General features: G+C 37.4%; 1 protein-coding gene across 6 annotated transcripts in view; it reads left to right on the forward strand.

Annotated features, from left to right (window-relative positions):
• PCLO (piccolo presynaptic cytomatrix protein) overlaps window positions 1-23082 on the forward strand; it is a 322274-nt gene that overhangs the window by 142907 nt on the left and 156285 nt on the right. For all 6 annotated transcript variants that reach the window (XM_066182777.1, XM_066182779.1, XM_066182780.1 and 3 more), the window contains exons 5-6: window positions 3775-8845; window positions 9219-11230. In XM_066182777.1, the coding sequence (XP_066038874.1) occupies window positions 3775-8845; window positions 9219-11230 (7083 nt within the window). The remainder of the gene's footprint in view (window positions 1-3774; window positions 8846-9218; window positions 11231-23082) is intronic.

Here is a 23082-nt window from a genome sequence, read left to right on the forward strand (position 1 = left end):
TTTTTTTTTTTCCTTTTAGACGTATTTTTCTTTTAATAAATTTCTTGTTTGATTTGGTAACTAAAGGAACTTTTTCATAGAGTCATAGAATCATTAAGGTTGAAAAAATCCTCTAAGATCATGAGGTTCAACCATTAGCTCAGCACTACCACCTTCACCACTAAAACATGTCCATGTGTACGACATCCAGATGTTTTTTGATCCCTAAGCTTTATATTTTCAAATAAGAATAGCAACAGTGAGGAAGAGTATGAATGAATAATATTTATAAAGCAAAAACTTTGAATACAAAATTGTTATATAATGGATTGACTCTGGCATCACAGAAATGTAACTGGAATAGCACAAATATAATTGACTTTAGATCATTTTTAACATTAGTTAAAGAGTTTGCATTTGCTGTTTTTAAAGTCTTGTGCAGACTGCAGCTTTTATAAGTCTTCTTCCTCATTTCTTAAGAAGTTTCTCTCACTAATGTCTGTATTAGAGCTAAATTTGTCCAGTATTAAAAACACACAGTAGGCAAACTCAGAGGAAATGCCATTCAAATACTCAGAAAAGCCCATTAATTCAACATGTACCAAAGTACTTCCTAATTTACAAGGGGAAAAAGAGTGGTTTTTTCAAGTTTATTTATTTAAATGCATTTTTGTCATTCTCAAAGAGTTGTGGAACATATATGATTATTGTCAACATTATTTCTGCAATATTTTGTTATTCATCTAAAAATCTTATATTTAGGATATATTTGCAAGTTTAACAATGATGTTGTCTTTGTGGGTGTGCCAGCCAACACCGCAGAAAATAAGTTAGCCATCCTTTAAGAATAGATGTAACTAGTGACAATATCCTAAATCTCAGACTACATGAAATAGGGAAAAAAAGCCCAGAGGCTTTTGTTGTAAGTTACATACATATTGATCTCAAAACATGATACGCAGGATAATTTTGCATGTACCATGGTGCAGGCAGTGATACAAACCAAAATTTTTAAAAATATATTCATATTTTGGTAACCTTAAAAACAAAGCTGTATTTAACTCATCCCTTTTATTTCTAGTGAGAAATGGAGTCCGTCCTTATTGTAGATCTTTTTCTTCTCCTTACTGTACAAACAGCAGACTTTCTCATATCCAGTTTCCTGAGATTCATAGCAGTCATTTATGTCATACACTGAGGTTCAACACCAGGGTGGGCAAGAGCAATATTCATTTCCATCTCTTCTGGTTTGGTCACAGTAGGTTTTAGAATTGGACTCAGCTGCAAGGAAAATGGCCGAAGCTGTTCCACAACCAGTTGTTCTCGACCTTTTTCTGTGCTTAACTGTTCAGTTGATGCCTTTTGTCTCTGCTTTACAACTGATGGTATCACATCATCTTGGAGAATCAAGATCTGAGAGGTTCACTTTCACTAGATGGATGCACACTGTCCATCAACTCCTGGGAAACCTTCTGAGCTTGAGCAATGTTTGCATTTTTTAGCAGCTCATTTAAATTGTTTACAGTGAGTTTTGTTTGGTATGTCTTCATAAGTATGAACATACTGGTCATAAATGAAAAAAATAACAATCAAATGCCATAGGTGAAGTTTTAGTGAGGAGTGTGCTATTTATAAAGGGAAAAATCACTTAGTTTTTATGATATATGTCTTTTTTAAACATAGTAAAATAAATTCCCCTTAAACACTTTCTGCTTTAATAAAGGGAACAAAAATGCAAATATAAAATACTAAACCGGAAATGTTTAATTATGCTTCATTGCTGATTTTTTGTAAAGACACACAGAATTCTGTCCATAAGGGCTGGAGAATATCCAAGAGTAGATTTTTCAGACTATTGAAGAATGTAGGCTTCAAATGGTGATGCCTTTCCAAAGTTGCTTTAAGTACTGCAGGTTTCTCCTTATTTATATATTAATCACAGCCTTATCATTCAAGAAGCCCATAAAAAAGTTTGTTTTCTCATTGGATTTTTATTTGCAATGGATTTTGCTGTGACATCAGATATTTGAATTTTCAATATTTGTTATAATGTTGATAAGAAAAAATGTAGTTTATAGTCAATGTAGTATCTGATTTTGGAAACCATATAATAAACCACTCCTGCGAATGATGATTAACTAATAAAATATAAATTAGTATATTATTCTAGTAGTAATAGAAATACTTTAAAACAAATATAAAAATTAGTGTTTGAATGTAGGATTATGTTCAAAGTGATGTGTCTAAAAGCAAGAATACATAAATAAATTAAATCTTAACCTGACTGGTTTTAAAAATTAATACGGCTGACTATAAAAAATATTTGGGTTTTGATATTTTGACCCTAAATGAACTTTAGTGTGAATAAACTTTGAAAATACTTGTAGTTGATAGCAACTTAACATGAGTGTAAACATAATTTTAAAATATAATTAATATTCATTTTAATTTTTCCATTATATTTATTCCACAGTATTTTTAACTACTTTTTAAATAATCATGTTACGAATGAAGTTGATAAATTAAACCTTTAAATAAATGGTTTGCTCTGCTTCAGAAATCACTTACATAGATTAGTAAAGCTGGTAAATACTACCTACTTCTATTATTGAGAGCCCTAACAAAAATAAAGATCACAACATATTATTAAAATCATAAGACTTTAGGATGCTTGTTCTCAAATTGCCAGTGGATGTGGGGACACTTTCTAAATTTTTCAGCCCACAGTAGAGTTAAGGTGACCTGTATTTTGGAGAGTAAACTGTGATTTAGCTGTTCAATGAGGTACTTTCACTAAGTACAGAGCATCTCACAGCTGTGAGAAGCAGGAGTAAAACTGGTGCAGAAATACTTGCTGTAGGATATTTTTAGTACTTTTGTTATTTATAGAAGGAGATAGATATGCTTGTCAGTCAGAATGATGTAGAAGGATCTGGAAGGTAGGGTGACTAAGGGTGTTTAATTGGGAATGGGAGGGAAAACGTTGGTTCTGATGCTCAGTCAGGAATGCCTGCCTTGTTTGCTTCCTGTAATTGATGGCTGACAACCACGCTTTCCTCCCTGCAATTGCACTGCCCTACCAGCAGCTTACTCTGCACTACCAGTTTACCAAGAAACCTTTTTTTTTATAAGGTACTCAAAAAATATTTGTACAGTGCCCATCTGTAAGGGGACATTCCAATATGTCATTAAATCATGCTTCAGTACACTATGTATGGTGTTGCATGTTGCAATGTGTAATACTTCAATCAGCAAAATTAAACCATGAGTGCAAAATTTGAGAAGATTGACATATTTCTAGACAATTATAAAATGTTAAATGGTCAAAGAAAGGAGCAGACTCCAGAAATTCTACAGACATTTGTCAAGCTATATTACTTTCTATTGAAAACCGTGTAGACAGCTTTGGAACATAGTAAATAAAATCTTCAAATAAACCACCCTTGAGCAACTTGTCCCGTGCATGTGTGATCAAATGGCAGGTTATCATTACTAAGTGTTCTTAGAGCAATTAAATTGTATATTGAAAAATAAAAGTTCATCTTGAAACTAGTAAAATAACTTGTCAGTGTGAACAGCCATGCAAAGTTTAGTTAGAGTCCATGCAAAAAATCAAAATTTGAGGAACTTTTTTGTATTATTCTAGTAGTTTTGAATAACAAAATTAGTGTTTAATATTCATCTGAGGTATGAACTCATCCTTTAGAAAAAGAACCAAAACGTTTTTAGTTGGCAGGAGACATTAAGAATTTATATATAAATATATACACACGCGTTATGTATTTATTTTTTTAGGAAAAGGAGGATGACAAATCAGACACATCCAGCTCTCAGCAACAGAAAAGTCCACAAGGTCTGAGTGACACCGGGTACTCTTCTGATGGGATATCAAGTTCACTTGGTGAAATTCCAAGTCATATCCCCACTGATGAAAAGGATTTAATCAAAGAATCTAATAAAAAAGACACTATTTCACAAGAAAGTCCACCAAGCCCCTCAGATCTAGCTAAATTGGAAAGCACTGTACTCTCAATTTTAGAAGCTCAGGCAAGCACTCTTTCTGATGAAAAATCTACAAAAAGTAAAGAGCTTCCTGAAACATATGGTGAACAGACAAAAGATCAACTTAAAGCAAAGCCTTTGCCCATCCCTCCAGAATCTTACAGTTTTGATGAGGAAGACATAAAAGCTATAAAAGAAGGTGAAAGAACCATTGTAGAAGAGGGCAAAGGAGCTGCTTCCTCCCAGGCAGACTACAAGGAAGAACGTGAAGCAGATGACATATCAGCAAGAAGACAACAACGCTATGACTCTGTGGAAGACAGCAGTGAGAGTGAAAACTCACCTGTCCCAAGGAGAAAAAGAAGAACTAGTGTTGGTTCTTCAAGCAGTGATGAGTACAAACGAGATGACAGTCAGGGATCAGGTGATGAGGAAGACTTCATTAGGAAACAGATTATAGAGATGAGTGCTGATGAAGATGCTTCAGGTTCTGAAGATGATGAATTCATTAGAAATCAACTCAAAGAGATCAGTGCAGCTGAAAGCCAAAAGAAGGAAGAAGTGAAAAGCAAAGCCAAAGGAACGGCTGGAAAACACAGAAGAATGGCACGGAAAAGTAGTGCAGGCTATGATGAGGATGCAGGAAGAAGACATTCATGGCATGATGATGATGATGAGACTTTTGATGAAAGCCCAGAGCCAAAATACAGGGAAAGTAAAAGTCAAGACAGTGAAGAACTTGCAGTGTCTGGAGGAGGAGGCCTTCGACGCTTCAAAACAATAGAACTAAATAGTACAATAACAAACAAGTATTCTGAAGTATCTGAACAACAGAAAGGCATTTTATATTTTGATGAAGAGCCTGAGCTAGAGATGGAGAGCCTTACAGATTCACCAGAAGATAGATCTAGAGGAGAAGGATCTTCTAGTTTACATGCTTCTAGTTTCACACCAGGTACATCTCCTACTTCCGTGTCATCACTTGACGAAGACAGTGACAGTAGTCCCAGTCACAAAAAACTGGGAGGAGAGAGCAAACAGCAGCGCAAAGCAAGGCATCGGACACATGGTCCTCTTCTTCCCACTATTGAAGATTCTTCAGAAGAAGAAGAACTACGGGAAGAGGAAGAACTGCTAAAGGAACAAGAGAAACAACGTGAATTAGAACAGCAACAAAGAAAAAGTTCTAGCAAAAAATCTAAAAAGGACAAGGATGAACTCAGAGCCCAGAGAAGAAGGGAACGTCCAAAGACTCCACCAAGTAATCTTTCTCCCATTGAAGATGCATCTCCAACAGAAGAATTACGACAGGCTGCAGAAATGGAAGAGCTGCACAGATCTTCTTGTTCTGAATATTCACCCAGCATTGAGTCAGAACCTGAAGGCTTTGAAATCAGCCCAGAAAAAATAATAGAAGTGCAAAAAGTTTACAAATTGCCTACTGCTGTCTCTCTATACTCACCAACAGATGAACAACCAACTGCACTCCCTAAAGAAGAAAGTGGTCAAAAGACATTGAAAAGTGCTGAAGAGGTATATGAGGAGATAATGCATAAGTCCAAATCATTTCAAATGTCAAATGAAAAAGATGAAGTATTTGAAAAAGAATCTTTATATGGTGGAATGCTAATAGAGGATTATATTTATGAATCTTTAGTAGAGGATACTTACAATGGAACTATTGATACTAGTCTTGTTATGAGACAAGATGAGAGCAGTGATTACATACAACAGAGAGGAAAAGAGAAAAAAGCAAGAACTTCAGAGCAGGTCTATGATGAAACACAGAAAATTAGTGATCTTGATAAGGACTACTATAGTGTTGAGACTTTGCATACTATTGTGCCTCAAGAAGATATTGTTTCTAGTTCTTACATTATCCCAGAAAGTCATGAAATAGTTGTATTAGACAGCACAGTAACTTCCACCATTGAGGAAAAGCATTTGTTAGATGCAGAGGCTGCTTATGAAGAGCTTATGAAAAGACAGAAAACTCAGCTAACCCCAGGGTCTAGTCCAACACAACCAGCTTCAGATTTCATTCCCACATCTGATACAAAGGTATCTGGTGGTGGAGAAATAGTGGATAGTACATCTTTAACATCCAGCACTACTTCAGCAATCTCAGATGTATCACCTGTCAGTAGCACAACACTTTCTATTCCAGATGTTAAAATAACACAGCATTTTACAGCAGAGGAAATTGAAGATGAATACTTAACAGATTATGCCAGAGAAATTCAAGAAATAATTTCTCATGAAACATCAATATTGACATACTCTGAGACATCAGAAGGTGCTGCATCAGTTTTACCTTCTGATACAGCTTCCTTAACATCATCTACATCTTCGGTTTGTACCACAGATAGTTCCTCACCTATAGATAGTGCAGCCACAGGTTTTGTAGGTCCAGCAGATGGTGTAAGTAAACCAGCAGATTCTGAAGGTGTCAGCATAGTAACACAGGTTCCCTTAACATCTGCAAAAGAGTACTCTGAAGTGAGCATGCTTTATGAATCTATTGCCGGAGCCACTAAAAAAACATCTCTTGAATCAGATGCAGAGAGTGTGGAGCAAACTGCTGTTTGTTTGCCTGAAACTGTACCTTTAGTAGTGTCAACTACTACAAAATCCAAGGAATATGCAGCTGATACCATTACCTTTGATACCTCCAAAGCAGAGAAGGAAGCAGCTAGAAAAATTGAAAGTACAGTAGAGGTTGGCAGTGTCAAAATTCATCATGAAGAGCCACACAAAGAATTGGGTGTTGATATGACAAGGATTGATTTGACTAATGCTGCACCTGAGCAACCACTTAAATATATAGCACCAGTACCAGTTACAGAGCCTGCATCAGAAACATCTTCTGTACTCCCTCACAGTGTTGTAAGTAAGACCAGCATGGTCTCTGTGCCTTCCTCAGCTGCTGCTGTTTCAGCCAAAGTATTCTCTCTTTTTAGAAGCTCTTCTTTGGATTCTCCTGCACATCCTTCTCCACCCCCACCTCCTCCTCCTCCACCACCTCCTCCACCCCCATTACCACCACCACCTATTTTACCCAAGCCAGCCATTTATCCCAAAAAGAAGCCACAGGTTAAGGCTCCAGCAGCAACAGTTCCCACAATACCTCCAGTACCACAGGTACCTCCAGTCACAAGTGTTCCAACACTAGAGTCCACAGCTGTATTAAAGGATCATGTGGTACCTATCACAAAAACATACACCCCAACACCACCTCCTGTACCACCCAAACCATCCTCCATTCCAGCAGGGCTTGTTTTCAGCCACAGGCCCCCTGAAGTAACTAAACCTCCAATTGCTCCTAAACCAGCAGTTCCTCCACTCCCAATATCTGTTCATAAGCCAGCAGAAACACAGCCCAAACCAGTAAGCTTGTCATTGACTTCAAGTATGACTCTGAATTTGGTATCCACAGCTGAATACAAAATACCATCTCCTACTTCCCCTTTGTCTCCACACTCTAACAAATCTTCACCAAGGTTGGCAAAACCCTCACAGGAAACCTATGTTGTCATCACATTGCCATCTGAGCCTGGAACTCCCACTGAAGCTATAACTAGCCAGGCTGTCACCAGCTGGCCTTTAGAAGCACCTTCTAAAGAACAGATTCCCCAACCTATGCAACCAGTTTTTACTACATCCATGAAAACTATGGATATTCAAAGTATGGCAGGCCAGAGTATGTATTTTTCAGATGCACTCCAAGCTATTCCTGTGACATCACAGTCAACTTTTGAAAAAATACCTAGTTCAAAATCTGTAACAACAGACATAACCAAGACCACAGTGTCTGTGGTTAAGGGTCCAGTGCCTGGTTATGGTTTAGGTAGTGTTGCTATTACTATTCCTCCAGAGCCACTACATATCGTAGACCAACCCAGATACAGAGAGAATGGAAGATTCCATCCTTTGGGCGATGTCATAGATCTTCGCACTTTAACTAAGATGGACGTTGAAATGAGAGACAGCTGTATGGATCTCTCTGCTGTTTCCATGGATGTAAGAAGGCAAATGCCAGCAAGTGACACATGTGGACGGCCAGTAAGTACTGTCCAGCCATCCATAATAAATCTTAGCACTGCATGTGTTGCTGATACTTCTCTGCCTGTAGTCACTGAGACAGTGACTGTAATGACCTGCACTGCCACTGTAAGCTATACCACCAGCACAGACAGCCTTGTGGATCTGGGACATGCGATGACAACGCCACTTCAGCTAACAACATCAAAACATTTTGAGCCTGCATACAGAGTAACAGGCAGCCAGGCATTCTCTGTAGGTAGAGATGAAGTGCCAATAAATTTATCACTAGGTACTTCAACACAAGCAGTGACATGGGCTACTACAAAGCCTGTTACTGTACCACCTGTTGGTGTGACAAATGGTTGGACTGATCTCTCCACTTCTCAGGAGCCAGTGGAGAGTGGAGCAGTTGACCTTAGCACTACAAAATCCCACAGAACAGTAGTAACAATGGATGAAACAGCTTCAGGTATCATAACAACAGTAATAGAAGATGATGAAAAGCCTGTAGATCTGACTGCAGGGAGAAGAGCTGTCTGCTGTGATATGGTTTATAAATTGCCATTTGGTAGGAGCTGTACAGCACAGCAGCCCTCTACTACACTTCCTGAAGATCGCTTTGGCTACAGAGATGACCATTATCAGTATGATCGTTCAGGGTTGTATGGCTACCGAGGAATTGGAGGTATGAAACCATCTATGTCTGACACAAATTTATCAGAAGCTGGACTATTTGCATACAGAAGCAAGAATAGCTTTGATTATCGAGTTGGGGCAACTGATACAGCAGTAGATCTTACTTCTGGAAGAGTAACTACAGGTCAGTATGACACAGCAGCAGATCTTTCTTTGAAATATAATTTTGATGTTCCTCACCTCATTTCAGGATAATTTTTTTATTGTTTTTCCCCTCCTTCTGTTGTTTTGTTTTCTTTTGGACAGTGTGACAAATTATTCCGGATTACACGTGTTTTTCATTTCTTCATTTTACGTATTTGTTTGCACAGAGGTGCCTGCATGTGCCTGCATGTTCAGAAATGCTGTTTCCTTCACATCTAAAGTAGATCATTAACCTGAAGATTTGCATGCAGTTTCCCCTTTCCATATATTTCATCAAGATGGGATGACTTTCAGAATCCGCAAAGCAGCATTCTTTTGTGGGACTGGACTGTAACTTTGCCCTGTAATTTCAGGTGAGGTTATGGATTACTCAAGCAAGACTACAGGTCCATATGCAGAGACTCGGCAGATTTCTGGCCTCGGGCTCAGTACACCACAGTATTCCCAAGCAAGAATGGTGTCATCTGTGGGTTCCCAGCTTGGCGTTGGAAGTGTGTTAAGATCATCCAATGGTGTTGTTTATTCTTCAGTAGCAACTCCAATCCCATCCACATTTGCCATCACCACACAACCCGGTTCTATTTTCAGTACAAGTGTCAGAGATTTGCCTACTCTCCAAACAATTGACTCAGTGCCCTCTTTATCAACTTTGCAACAGACTCAGCCACTCCCAAGATCATATAGTTTCTTGACAACTGTGGCAGCTGAAAAAGATAAAGCGATTACTGCCATTGGTATGGAGACGGGGTTACCCCCTCATTCTATAGAAACGATTACCACCGAGCCAACCAGCTTGATACCTGCTTTAACTACAGCATCTGAAGTTTATACAGATGTAATTGATGATGAGGTTGCCCTTCTCATTGCCCCTGAAGAAGGCAAACAGCAGCAGCTTGATTTGGAGCGGGAACTTCTTGAGCTTGAGAAAATTAAGCAGCAGCGCTTTGCAGAAGAGCTGGAATGGGAACGTCAGGAAATTCAAAGATTTAGGGAACAAGAAAAGTTTATGGTGCAAAAAAAGCTTGAGGAGTTGCAATCCATGAAACATCATCTCTTATTTCAGCAGGAGGAGGAACGACAAGCTCAGTTTATGATGAGACAAGAGACATTAGCCCAGCAGCAGTTACAGCTTGAACAATTCCAGCAACTTCAACAACAGCTCCACCAACAGTTAGAGGAGCAAAAACTTCGTCAAATATATCAGTATGGTTATGACCCTTCAGGAACTGGCTCACCACAAACTACCACAGATCAAACACTTTTGGAAGGACAGTATGCAAGCACAGAAAATGGCCAATTTTGGCCTACTGATGACACAACCACTACGGCTTCGGGAGTGCTGGGTATGGAAATTCCACAAAGTCAAGCATGGTATACAGTTCAGTCTGATGGCATTACCCAATACCTACCCAGGTCTGGTATCCTAAGCTCAGTTTCAGAAATGTCTCTTAAGGATATTGATGTTAGAGAGGAGAAGCAATTGAAAAAGAGAAGTTCTATGCCAAAATTGCGTGGTCCCTATGAGGAGTTTGAGGAGACCCTGGAAGAAGAGCCCCGGTGTTTCAAAAAAATAGTGGACAGTGGAGTGCAAACTGATGATGAAGATGGAGCAGAAAGAGGTTACACCAACAGGAGACGGAGAAGTAAGAAGAGTGTTGATACAAGTGTTCAGACAGATGATGAAGATCAAGATGAATGGGATCTTTCCAGCAGATCCAGAAGGAAGCCTCGTGTAGGGAAATTCGGCGAGGGCACCACTGAGGCAGACAAAGCTAAACCATTCTCCAAGGTATCTAGTATTGCAGTTCAGACAGTGGCAGAGATTTCTGTGCAAACAGAACCTGTGGGAACTATAAGAACACCTTCAATCAGGGCCCGATGGGATGCTAAGGTTGAAATCATAAAGCATATCTCAGCTCCAGAAAAGACATATAAAGGAGAAAGTCTGGGATGTCAAACAGAGACAGCATCAGACACCCAAAGTCCCCAGTATCTGTCAGCTTCCTCTCCTCAGAAAGATAAAAAACGTCCAACACCGTTAGAGATAGGATATTCATCCCACCTTCGTCCAGACTCCACATTACAGGTAGTCCCTTCCCCTCCCAAATCTCCCAAAGTCCTCTATTCACCCATTTCACCCGTTTCACCAAGCAAAGTTATAGAGTCAGCATTTGTACCTTATGAAAAACCCATGACTGATGACATCAGCCCTCAGAAGATGCTGCATGCTGACATGGCCAAGGTTCCTCCATCAAGCCCAAAGGCAGCAAAGATGATGCAACGCTCTATGTCTGATCCTAAGCCCCTGAGCCCCACAGCAGAAGACAGTTCCAGAGCTCAGTTTCAGTACACTGAGGGTTTTATGGTAAGAAGTATTTGCTTTCTTTTTTTTTATTATTATTATTTTTAAATAATATGCAATGCTACAGCTATCAGTACAGCATGAGGACAGACACACTCATTTCCAATACTTGTGTATGTAGGTTTTTTTCGCACACCTTGCTGAAAAGTCCAGAGGAATATCTGCTGTCAAAAGCAATGGTTATTTCCTTCACTTTTTTGCCAGGAAACAGAGAAGCCCATATTACAGTCCTACTAATATTCAGGAAGTAACACAACAAATTCATTTTCAGAATTTGGATGGCACTTTGTGTTTTATATGGCAAGTCATTGCCAGTATAGGGGTTACTGACAATTCTTCAGAAAATTGAAAGCATTGTCTTTCTAATCATACAACATCCAGCTCTTGTGGCACAGTCTGTGGTGCATTTACCTTAAAATTACTGCATGTGCCTTCTGAGAGGCAGATAACACCAGATTTATAATAGCCTTAGTTAGCTGTCCTTTTTGACCCTCCTGAGCTTTCTTAGCCATGTGTGATTCTGTGAATAATCTTGTGTCCCAGTGTGTACATCTTTTATCTTTCTCAGACCAAAAGGTCTCATATCCAAAATCCATTTTTAATCTGTTTGTTTTGGATAAGGAGGATTATCAGGAAGTTATGCAAGTGTTGAGGGCTGTTTCTCATAGGAGTCAGAGGAGGCTGACATTGGTAGGATCAAAATTTTAATTTCTGCAGTATTTCTTTTCCTTGAGAAGTAAGATTTCATATTTGAGAATCAAATTGATATTCGTGAATAAGAGGAATAAGTCTAGGCCGAAAAAGTACTTTAATAATATGATATGTTCTTAGCTGTCTTTTTGTCTGAGACCATTCTCTTCTGTCAGTTGATGTGTCAGTATCTTTTCAGAACTCTGGAAGAGTTGCCATTCAGCAACATTTATCTTTTATATTCAGTTATCTGTGAATGCAAGTGATTAGTACAGACTGGATAGGATAAAGAGGGTTTGTTCTCTCTGATAATTTGTGGTGGCTTTCAGATGCAACGTTATCTGGTTATACCCTCCAAGGCTCCCACTGTAAATATTCCTGTAGCTTCACATATTTGTGCAGTATAAAGGTTTCCTATGCTGTTACTGCTTGGAAAGCAGTACTTGGAATGGAAGGCCATAGTTATGGCATTGGCGCTCCATATAAACATTATTCACTAATGAACAATAAGCACAGTGGGGGAAACTGGCACGAGCACTGAAGTTTCACGTAGAGGATTTGGAACAGCATCTTGAAGAATGTTGCTCATAGATTGTAAGAAAGTGCTGTGTTCTACTTAATATTGGAGAGTAGGTATAATATCGTAAATTATTATATAGTTGTAAAAGTATAGTAAAACTTTCTGTGAACAAATTATTCAGTTCACTTGTTTCACAGATATATATATATTTTCGATACAAATTGTATCCTTCTATGATGGATGATGAATTCTATAAGCAACTCATTGTTTAAAGGTCTTTACAATAGAGTTTGAAAATGTACATTATTCTTTAATGAAACATGAAAACAAAGAGCAGGTACACCATTATTTCTTTTTGTACCATATTCTCTGCTGTTTTGCCTTGAAACCAAACAGCAATGAGCTGTATGGTGTTCACTAGTGTGCAAATATCAGGCAGCAAATAACCCATGTCTCAAAGTATTTGCAGCCTAAATAAGGGAGTGGGATATTTTTATGGAAGGTAGGGTGCAAGAAGACAAGCATAAAGAAATTAAAAAGACTTCCATGAATATAAAGTGGACTGCACTAACTTGGCCATGCAGCAAAGGTTGAGGAAGCTGCTCTGCAAACTTCCCATGGTCATCATGGCTGGTTTCAGCTTTGATGCTATGTTAAGCATTAAGGTTGTTATACTCTCAGGTAAAGTTTTGTTCATTATGTGTCTGAGGTTCAGTTAGCTTATGCTGAGGTCAGGTACATGAAGTTTAAAGGAGGAAAAGGCGCATGGCCAACAAGAAAGAAAATATTTACAGTGATTCTTGAAGAATGTAATCGACTGACTTCATCAGCATCTGGAAATGGGGGCATAAATTGCTTTTGCAGTTTCTATTTCAGTTCTCAATTACTCAGTCCAGTTGTGTTATGAAGAAGAGTTCTACAGTACAGGATCTAAATTATCTAGTTTCCACAAGACTTACAGTATTCCCTCCAGCATGTTCATTTGTTTATACCATGGGTTTAGGGCTGTATCATCTTGAGGCAATGGAAAGACTGGACAGAGATTTCTTTTATACATTTTATAACATTCAAAAGTTCCATGAAAACATAAACACAATGTCATTGTTGGCGAAGTGTAAACTTTGTTGACAGTTTTTCAACTATACATCTTTGTTGTTGCAGCCACATGGTGTTGTTATACTTAAGTTTAAATATAGGATCACTTTTGTACTATCCTTCTAAGCGTGAAACTGCCTTACCTTTGAAATATTTTTGACACAGGGACTGATTTTTATTCATTCGGTGTATGAACAGTGCCCACAACAGCTAAAGTCTTTGTTAATTCTCTGTGTACACTTTTGTGCCTCCTAATGGTAGAGTTCTTAATTTCCTAGTTAAAAAAATGAAAGGTGGAAAGGGGACAGTTATGTCATTCGAAAGAGTGAAGTTCAGTACAGGAAAACTTAACAAAACAGCTCATGCTGAAAAAGAGAATTTACTAGAGCTGAACATAAAAGAATAAAATGGAAATGAAAGATTGATCTTTCACTACCTTAAGGAAATGGAATGTGTATATGAATATTTTTTGCATGGATGAATATCCCATCTCTTTTTTAATAGTTCATGAATCAGGGTTATGTCTTTGTCTGCATTCATAAACATTGCAGGTGGAAGCGGTGTTCATGTATTCATGTATATGATTCACAGGCACTTTTTTCATGACAAAAAAGTTGATCCTTACCCAACTGATGGAACTACAAGAGTAAGAATAAAACTGATCTTTTTCTGAGATTTACAATGAAATGATAACTTGTCATTCAGACAGTACCCTTTGTCAGTCATGCACTTCTTCCAATGGAAAATAGTTTCTTTACAACATTTCAGGATAAGATATTATGGAGACTATGATGAAGATGATTAAATTATCTCTCTATGTCTTAGAACTGTTGCTTTAAATATAATTTTCTTCTTTAATGCAGCTTGTAAAGGAAATTGCAAAGTTTTAGCTAGTCTAATATGGGTGAAAGGCTGAAAAGTAACCTGATAGCTAATCATATAATAAAAAAAAAAATCCAGTTAACATTACTTTCAGTGGTAGCACATTTAATTTTCTGACAACAAGCTGTGAGGTTACATTACAATTCCACTTGCTTGTCTGTTATAGTCATTGTCTCTATGTGAACACTAGAGAGAATATAGATGGTGGCTTCCTATTCATCCAAAGGAAAAGTATTGCTTGCCACTATGTCCCCTTTCTGTAGTTCTTATGTGCTGTCCATTAGTGATACATATTAGTAATCAAGAATATCTGAGTCAAGAAAAAATTAAGAATTGTATCTTGTCAGCAACAAAAAAGTTGTGAAAGCCACCCATTGGAATTGACATTTTGCAAAGAGACCCAATTTTGCTGTTTTGTGAGCTTTGTGTCTGTTGTGCTCCCTGCAGCATTGAGCTCCCCAGCACTGATTTTATTAGACTGTCGAGTAGTCCAGCATGGTAGGGTTCAATAGAGTGAACAGCCATAGGAGTGGTTTCCATGAGAGCACCAGGCACTCTCAATAGAATCTGGAAGTGAAGATTGCAATTCATCCATTCAGCAGCAACAAAAACAAAAATTGTGAGTACCTGTCTAACATAATAAAGAAACGGTTTTACACCATTGGGCTGGAGAATCAAATCACATGCCAGTCACAGTCATCTTTGGCACTTCTACAGATTGCATATGTGTAATTAAAGATGGGAGATGTCTTCGTTTCGCCTTTGGATGCAAAATGTCTGTTCAGCTAAACTGAGGCAAATTGCATAAGATCTTGCACATGACCTGTCACACACATAAAACATCTACAGCTAAGCAATGCCTAGACTCAGCAGAAGTGTTTGTATTCGTGAAACTAATGCAAAGACACATCTGTCAACAGCCTGTCAGCTTTAGGGTAGAAACTGTACATTTAAGCTTTAACACTTAGAGTAAATCCTATCAATATGTTTATTAAGAGAGACTTTTCTTGAGATTTTTGTCTGGTATGATTTACCATACTTGTAGGGCAAAAATAAATCAAGTCTTCATAATGTAGTTTTTTTTTTAAAAAAAAAAAAAAGAAGTAATTATTTCAAGGAAAATACCCTCAAAATGTGTCTTTATTTACATAAGAAATGAAGATTTCTTCTATTGCTATATTAAGAGCAGAAATATACTGATTTTAAGAGTGGAATTTCTTTTAGATGGCTTTATTAACACATTAATGTGTATCATCTTCTGTGGTATTCTGAAGTTTTCAACTTTAAAACTAGAAGGTTAAGGCTTCATGATTTCACAGAATCACAGTTGAAGGGACTTTAAAGTTCATCTAGTTCCAACCTCCCCTGCCACCAGGGACACCTTTCAGTACACCAGGTTGCTCCAGTCCCCATCCCACCTGGCCTTAAATATTTCCAGGGAGATGGGACATCCACAACTGACCTTTGCAGTGTCAGACATGCTGTACATATGAGCACTGAAGAGGGAAAACAAGGTAGTTGTTCCCAGTAGAATTAAGATCTTCCGTCTATCATATCCATGATGTTTTGGTTGTTTATTCAGGACTAAGCTGGTCACCAGACTTGCAGTTCAGCAAAGAGTGTTCTCCCTGGATAATGATTAGAGAGAAAAAGGTAGGGATAATTACCCTGTTTGAAGGTGGATATTTCTGTTTGTTTAGGTTCCTCAGAAGCAGGGAGTAGGTTCATTTCTTAATGTCATGCCAGAATGTCAGGTAATATAATTCTTCTACTGCTGAAGCACAAGGCATAGGAGTTTCCCTTGGTTTCTTGTTAATGGAGCTTAATTCCAGCTAAAAAGACGTTCATACTTTGTTATATTTTTTTTAGTTACTGTAAAATATTCAGAAGGGATTTTTGGTCTGAGACATAGGTGGTCATATCATTGTACTGCAAAAGGCTTAATTCAGTGACTTTTATTTTCCATTTTAGTTCTGTGATTCAGCCCAGAAAAAGAGAATAACATTTTGAAATCTGTAAAAACTATACTTCTATGTAAATGAGAAATTACCTTTTCCATAAAGAGCTGCTATTTGGGTTTCAGTACATATGGGTGTTGAGTGAGGAACCATCTTTGGAAGTATCCAAATTTAAAATGCAAAGTTTTTTTTTAGCTTTGCCTCTAAGTGACATCACTGGGCTGTAGTTTAATGAAAATTCTCCAGACACTGGTGACAACTGGCCCTTCATTTTGAACATGCATAAACCAGTCCTAAAGAATGATCTGGGAGTAGTCTGATTTGCATAATTCATATGACTTTCATGCATTTTGTGAACTGCAGGTGCAGGAATGTCTGACAGTTTGTTGATTTACTTAGCACCAGGTTCAGTCACTAGGCCTGAATAATGCTGGTTCATTGCTTATGGATGGGAAATCTTATCTCGAGACTGTATTCAGGCCAGCAATCCAGAGAAGGTGTAGATGTTCTCCACCAATTTCCTTTTGTGCTTGAATATTGTCACATGTTTTTTTGTGTGTGCTTCAAACAAATTCACTGGGAGCTGAGTTACAAAGACAATCTCTGTCACATTTAGAAACAATTCTCAACAATCATATCCCCGTGTAAATAATAAAATAGGACTTACCTATGTTTTTCTTTAACCATGTGGTTTTAGCTAGATTTAAGGGGTTTTTTTCTACCAGAGGTCTGAATTATTTACAATTTAGAGTCCTATTAACATTTCAAACTACTGTTTCCTGTGAAGTATCTGAAATCCTTTGGAATAACATTTATGTGACTTAAGTGAAGCATCTTTTTTCCATCTGTCAGGTCTTCCAAAGAGACAGAATATCCCACATTTGGGCAACATATCATATTAACATTATTTTCTAAAGCACATTTAACTGGGTCAGTCTTTTCTGCCTGATACTTTTGTATTCATTGGTTTCACACCACCTCTATTCAACCAAGGGATGTTCATGCATAATAGAAAATTATTATAGTGTTCACTCTTTTTCCTTAACAATCTTTTATAAAGCATGAGATTTATGGCAAAGTTGACAAAGAGCCTTGGTTTTATATCACTTGGGCCTTCTCCCACCTGCTTTCAGCTTCTCCATTTTCCTCTTAAGCCAGCTGTTATATAGACGTTAGGAAAACCATCCCTGGTCATGAATCCCATCCCTCAGTCTTTTATCTTTCATAAAGACAAAGAAAACAGAGGTACAATAGTATCTTTCTGTTCTTTTCTGGTTGACTTGGTTACCGTGGTTATCTGTTTTAAGAATATTTGGAATATTTGGTGTGGAAATAGTTTTAAAGTAATAAATACTGGGTATATGTTTATACTGTGGAACCAAGCAGGCATAGAAGAAAGACAGGAGGACATGTACCCATGAGCAAATTTTGACCTACTTCAGCTCTGTTTTGCTTCAGATCTTCGTCTCCTCTCAAGCCACAGATTACTGTAGTTAGCATGAATAGGAGGGTAAAAGTTCTACCAGTGGAATTGTCTGACTGAAATAAAAAAGAGGATTTCTTTTATATGTTCTCCCGATAATTCTGGCTTCATGCATTTCATTCTGTCTACAGTTTTATGGTCATCTTTGACTGAAGCTCTGAAAGCTATACTGATAAAATAAGTGTACATTTTCCAAAAAGAGCAGAAGAACAATGCCTATAAAACCTTTTTTAGAAAGAAAATGCTGTCTGTGGTTTTTTAGCAAGTTGTTTGGTGCAGTAAAAGCTGAACAATAGATCAAATTAGCTGATGCAAATTATCTGCTGTACTGCATTTTTGTCCCAAAGGAGCCAGTCATTGGTTTGGACTGGTTTTCCCTACTGGGATTTGAGCCTGTTTGAGTTACACTTAGGACAGAGCTTTATACTGAAGAAGGAGACTAATTTGTTTATAATAATTCCTAACTTTTTTAGCATATACTAAAAATCTCAAATCTCTGCATTATTCCCTTAGGAAAAATACTAAAAATATTTGCTGAGCTATATATACCCCATATAATCACACCCAAAAATGAAAATAATGAAAGCATGACATGAAGGTAGCCCAGTAAGCTTTGAGATAGATGTTTTTTTGTGTTTGTGATACTCTTCACAGCATTATTAGCTTCATGAATTGTATACCAGGTCTCTGGATTAGCTTCTTATCTGCAGAAAAACTGACTAGACCAGATCCTCTTCTGATATCAGTGTTTCAAAATGCAATGAGTGCTAATGGCATCCAACAGTTTGTTTGTTTGTTTGTTTCATTGTTTTTAAATTAATAAGGCTTGCCTATGTTAGAATCAACTTAACTTTGGTTCTGATCCTCATAATCCTGCTAAACAGGCATTGCCTGTCTGAGACCATGCTTTCATATTAAAAATAATTTTTTAAGATAGACATATGGTTTTGCATATTATTGCTGCAAGATCAAATTTCATTATTAAATATTAATAAAAATAGTCCCTTCTACTGCACTTCTTTACATTCTTAATCCAACACAACATTATTGATAAGCTAATTTTATTCAATGGTGATTTTTAAATGGAAATTTTCTTTCCATCTGCCAGCTGGAAGTGAATCTCTTAGATCAATATGATCACTGTCAAACAGCAAAGCAGTTTTAAGTGTATCGACCAGGGGCTTGTCCTAGGCTTTACTCTTTAATAATTCAATTCCAATTTAAAGTATGAAGAAATGACTCATATAACATTTTTAGATTGATATAGGAAACACTATTACTTTGGAAAGGAGAATTGCAATTCAGAACAATGTTCCAAATTTCATTAATGATACAGACACTACAAGTACAGAAGAAAACAAAACAAAATGGGAATACTGATGATTAGGCAATAGCAGTAGTGAAAATGGTCTGGTGTAGTAGCAAGTGTTCAGACTTAATATGACTTAAAAATATCAAATACTTGCATGAAAGGTAGTGGTGTTCTTGGGAAATACTCATAAGTGCTGCCTGTGTAGGATAAGTGTTGCAGTTGTTCTGCCCTGCTCAGTGGCTGGTGAGACTTCAGCTTTAATACTAAATGCACTTTAGCTCAGCACCCCTGAAGCGTTAGAGGATGAGATGTTTCAAAGCTGAGCATAAGAGAAAGAATAAAAGATTCAGACAGTGTTGGTTAGGTGTCTGAAGGATCTGACTGTGTTGATCTAGAAAGAAGACCAAATCTGGACAAGTCTTTCAGTGTGATAAACATTATTTTAAATAGGACAAATATTAACCACTCTTCACATCCAGTAGAGGCACAGGATGGATTATGCCAATCTGTGGCCTGGGATATTTAGTAATATGAACTTTATGACTTCAATAGCACAGATGCCTTAGAACTGATGTATTTTAGTGAAAATGTGCTACATCTGAATATTAGGAATAAAATCAAGGGATAGATGGCCTACATGACTGAATTCCTTTCCAAGCCAAGGATATCTTGAGCACTATGAGTAATAGAATTATGTTTAAAAATTAAATTCTAAAATTGGAAAAAACTTTCTTTAGTATTCATGGCTCTTCTTACACAGTGTCATGCACATCTTTGCTGATAATTTGTATCAATACAGCACAGAGTGCTGAGTAAACAAACCATTCCGATATATGTGGCCCCTTCTATAATATGAGACCCTTTCTGTAATATGAGTGACTGCAGTGATGCAGTTTTCATTTAAAAGATGGGAAGCTGAGACTAGCATAATCAAATAGCCTAAATAGCGCGTTTTGTTCCTTCCATCCCTTAGATGAAGTGACATTTACTCCCTGTTTTACTTTTCTCTTTCCATTTCTCTTCTGAAGCCTGGAAGTCTCTTGTCTTCTTTGGCTTACACAATATAGCCTACCTAGGAAAGGTATGAAAGATTGGAAATAACATGTTTAACGTTAGATATTGATGGTGAAAAATCCCACCTGATCTGGTCACTCTATATTCCTGATATAGTCTGCAGGCAGAAGTATTCTAGGGAAACAGTAATTAATCCACTTATTTTATGGTTTTACTTTAGAATAAATTGTCCCACTAATTTTTCAAATGACTAAAGTAGGTTCTAGATGACTGAGACTGCTTTTGGTCCCTTGGTCACTCAAAAAGCGTGTCTTTCTGGGTCTTCTGTGTTCTTATTTCCTGTTTTTTCTCTCAAAACAGTGAATTTATTAATTATGTACTAGTGTCCTTTTATCATTTCTGCACAGAAAAAGTTATGATTCAGTTAAAATAAGGTTTATAAATTGTTTTCTAGGTGCTAAAGCTCAATTTAAAAAATAATAAAAAATATTAGTTTAAAATCACTTTCATTGAATTCACTGAAATGTCATTATAAAAAGTCTTTCCACTCTTTTCTGGTCTCTTCAGCATGCTTTTAAGATGAATGGCTGCTGACAGATTGGCATCATAGTGCAGCCAAACTTCTTATTTACAGGACAAGGTTGGCTCTGCTGATGCCAATTCAGAATTTCTGAAGCTATCCTGTCAACAGTTCTCAAAGCTCACTTGGAGAGAGCAAGTTTTCATTTGTGCTTATCTTCTCAGTGCCATTTCTCAAAATAATTTTCAATGTTGTTGGCAAGAAGGAGATGAACTCTGGTAAAAAAGGTGATTCACCTGCTGCAATGTTCAGCTCAGGGAGTGGAATCCATAATGGCATGGTAAATGCTTGCAGTCCCTGCATTTAAAATGAAGATATAAGAGAGGATTTACCAGTAGCCAGGTTGGTTAGTGCTGCACTGCCTAAGTCAAGTCTTTAGAAACTCCAAATACAGGAAGTCTGTCACAAGATACAGCTTAGACATCTCTCTGAACTTTTGATGCAGTCTGAAATTTCCCCCTTGGTGTGAGACTGCAGAGGAAGCCTTCCTTTTGGCTCTCCTTCAGAACTTCATGCGTTTTGTATATAATGAATTTGGGTCTTAGTTCAATTTCTGTTCACATTCTCCATCTGTCTATATCTTCCCTCTAATCTCCTTGCTAAACCCTACTTCTGTTTTCCAGCTGGTCTTTCTTTGACACTCTCTCTCATCCAGTCTAAGTGGTTCCTATCAAAATACAGCTTTGATTATCTCACCTTACTCACTTTGCAAGCTGTTTGCTGATGCCAAATCCAGCTCAAGCATGGAGTGTGCTGGTGCTATTACACTGCCAGGCAAGCCTTTTCCCTGGGGCATTATGGCCAAGCTGGCTAAATGGGCCAGCTATTAACTAAGAGTGAAGGCAGAGTTTCAAATTTAATAACTAGTATGGAGGAAGGTCTGAAGGAGGATTATATGCTTAGGATTTCTTTAGTGTGTGTGTGTGGGATGAGAAGTTTAACAGGTTTGATTTCTCTAAATCTGGATAATTCCTTGATTTAGACAGTCAGCAGTTGCCAGAGGTGAAAAGATAGTCAGGAAGGGTGATGGATGGAGTGAATCAGAATGAGAGTTACCCACCTAAAATTTAAGTTTAATGTAGGGAAGATTATTTCAAGACTGTTGGTTTTCAGCTGCTGTATAGTGTCACTGTAGGACACAAAAGAAAAACTCCAAATATTTCAGAAGGCAAAGAGCATAGAAAAAGAAGGCTTTTATTGTCTAATTCTTACTATCTTCTATAACGTGTTCCAATACAGACTTGACATGATTGATGAATAGGAACGACACCTCTCTAATTCCATTGGTTAACAAGGGAAACAACAAAACACCACTTGGAGAAAGCTTGTTTTGAGAAAGGATAGTTGTTTGCCAAGATTGTTTTGGGAAGAAACTTTCTTGAGAAATTTTTCCTTGGGAAAAAGTTAGCAGCTGCTAGCAAGCTAAAATCTCTCAGATCCAGAAATATCAGACCCACGGTGTAGCATTATTAAAACAAAATGACATAAGACTTACAAAGTCATAAGGTAGTTTGGGAATAATATTTACTTCATTAGTTTCTGGAACACATTTTCTGGAACTTTCTTCATAGTTGTTTTTTTCCTCTGTATATACAATGTAAGCAGGCAACAGAGAAATAAAGTTATGCTTCTTCTAATGTCTGAGTTGACATCAGAAGCAATTACTGTCTTTTTTTTACAAATTTTAATGTCTGGATTAATCACATCATATTGATGCTCCTTTTATGATTCCTAAGTTATAACCAACAGCAGAAATATTGTGGCTTTCTAGGAAGAATGGGCTGGGGTGAGTTTGTCCTTTGCCCATTTGATTATATATATATATATACTGTAGTATAAAGACTTTTATTGTAATGCCTTCAGATATTTCTTTAGGCAGTAAAAGTGATTCTTGTGACGGTAGTGTGGGCTGCTCTGGGTCCTTATGTTCTTACAGCCTGTTTGAGCACTGCTTGTCTGAGGAATGATGACCTGGGAAGAGGAACACATTATATCTTGTTTCTTCCTGTTTCTTCATCATTTGGCCCAAAAACTCATGATGGAAAACAAGAAGTTTGACAATGTTAGGGAAGTAGCATTTTAACCATATGTGTACGCACAGCCAAACACACAAATACACATACATATATGTCAAAAAACAAATGGCTTTTCTGGTGAGTATTTTTGTCACAGACATTCGGCAGGTTTGTAACATCAAAGCTTTAATCTAATTAAAATAAATGCTGAAGTCCCTAATCTTTCAGAACTGTAGCATTAAATCCATCAAGATGTTGGTGTCTGTACAATATTTTGAAAACATTTCCTATTTAAACTCCTCAGTC

This window comes from Chamaea fasciata, unplaced genomic scaffold, assembly GCF_029207755.1.
Source record: "Chamaea fasciata isolate MVZ Bird 193981 ecotype frontalis unplaced genomic scaffold, bChaFas1.0.hap1 SCAF_5, whole genome shotgun sequence".
NCBI classification, from domain to species: Eukaryota; Metazoa; Chordata; class Aves; order Passeriformes; family Sylviidae; genus Chamaea; species Chamaea fasciata.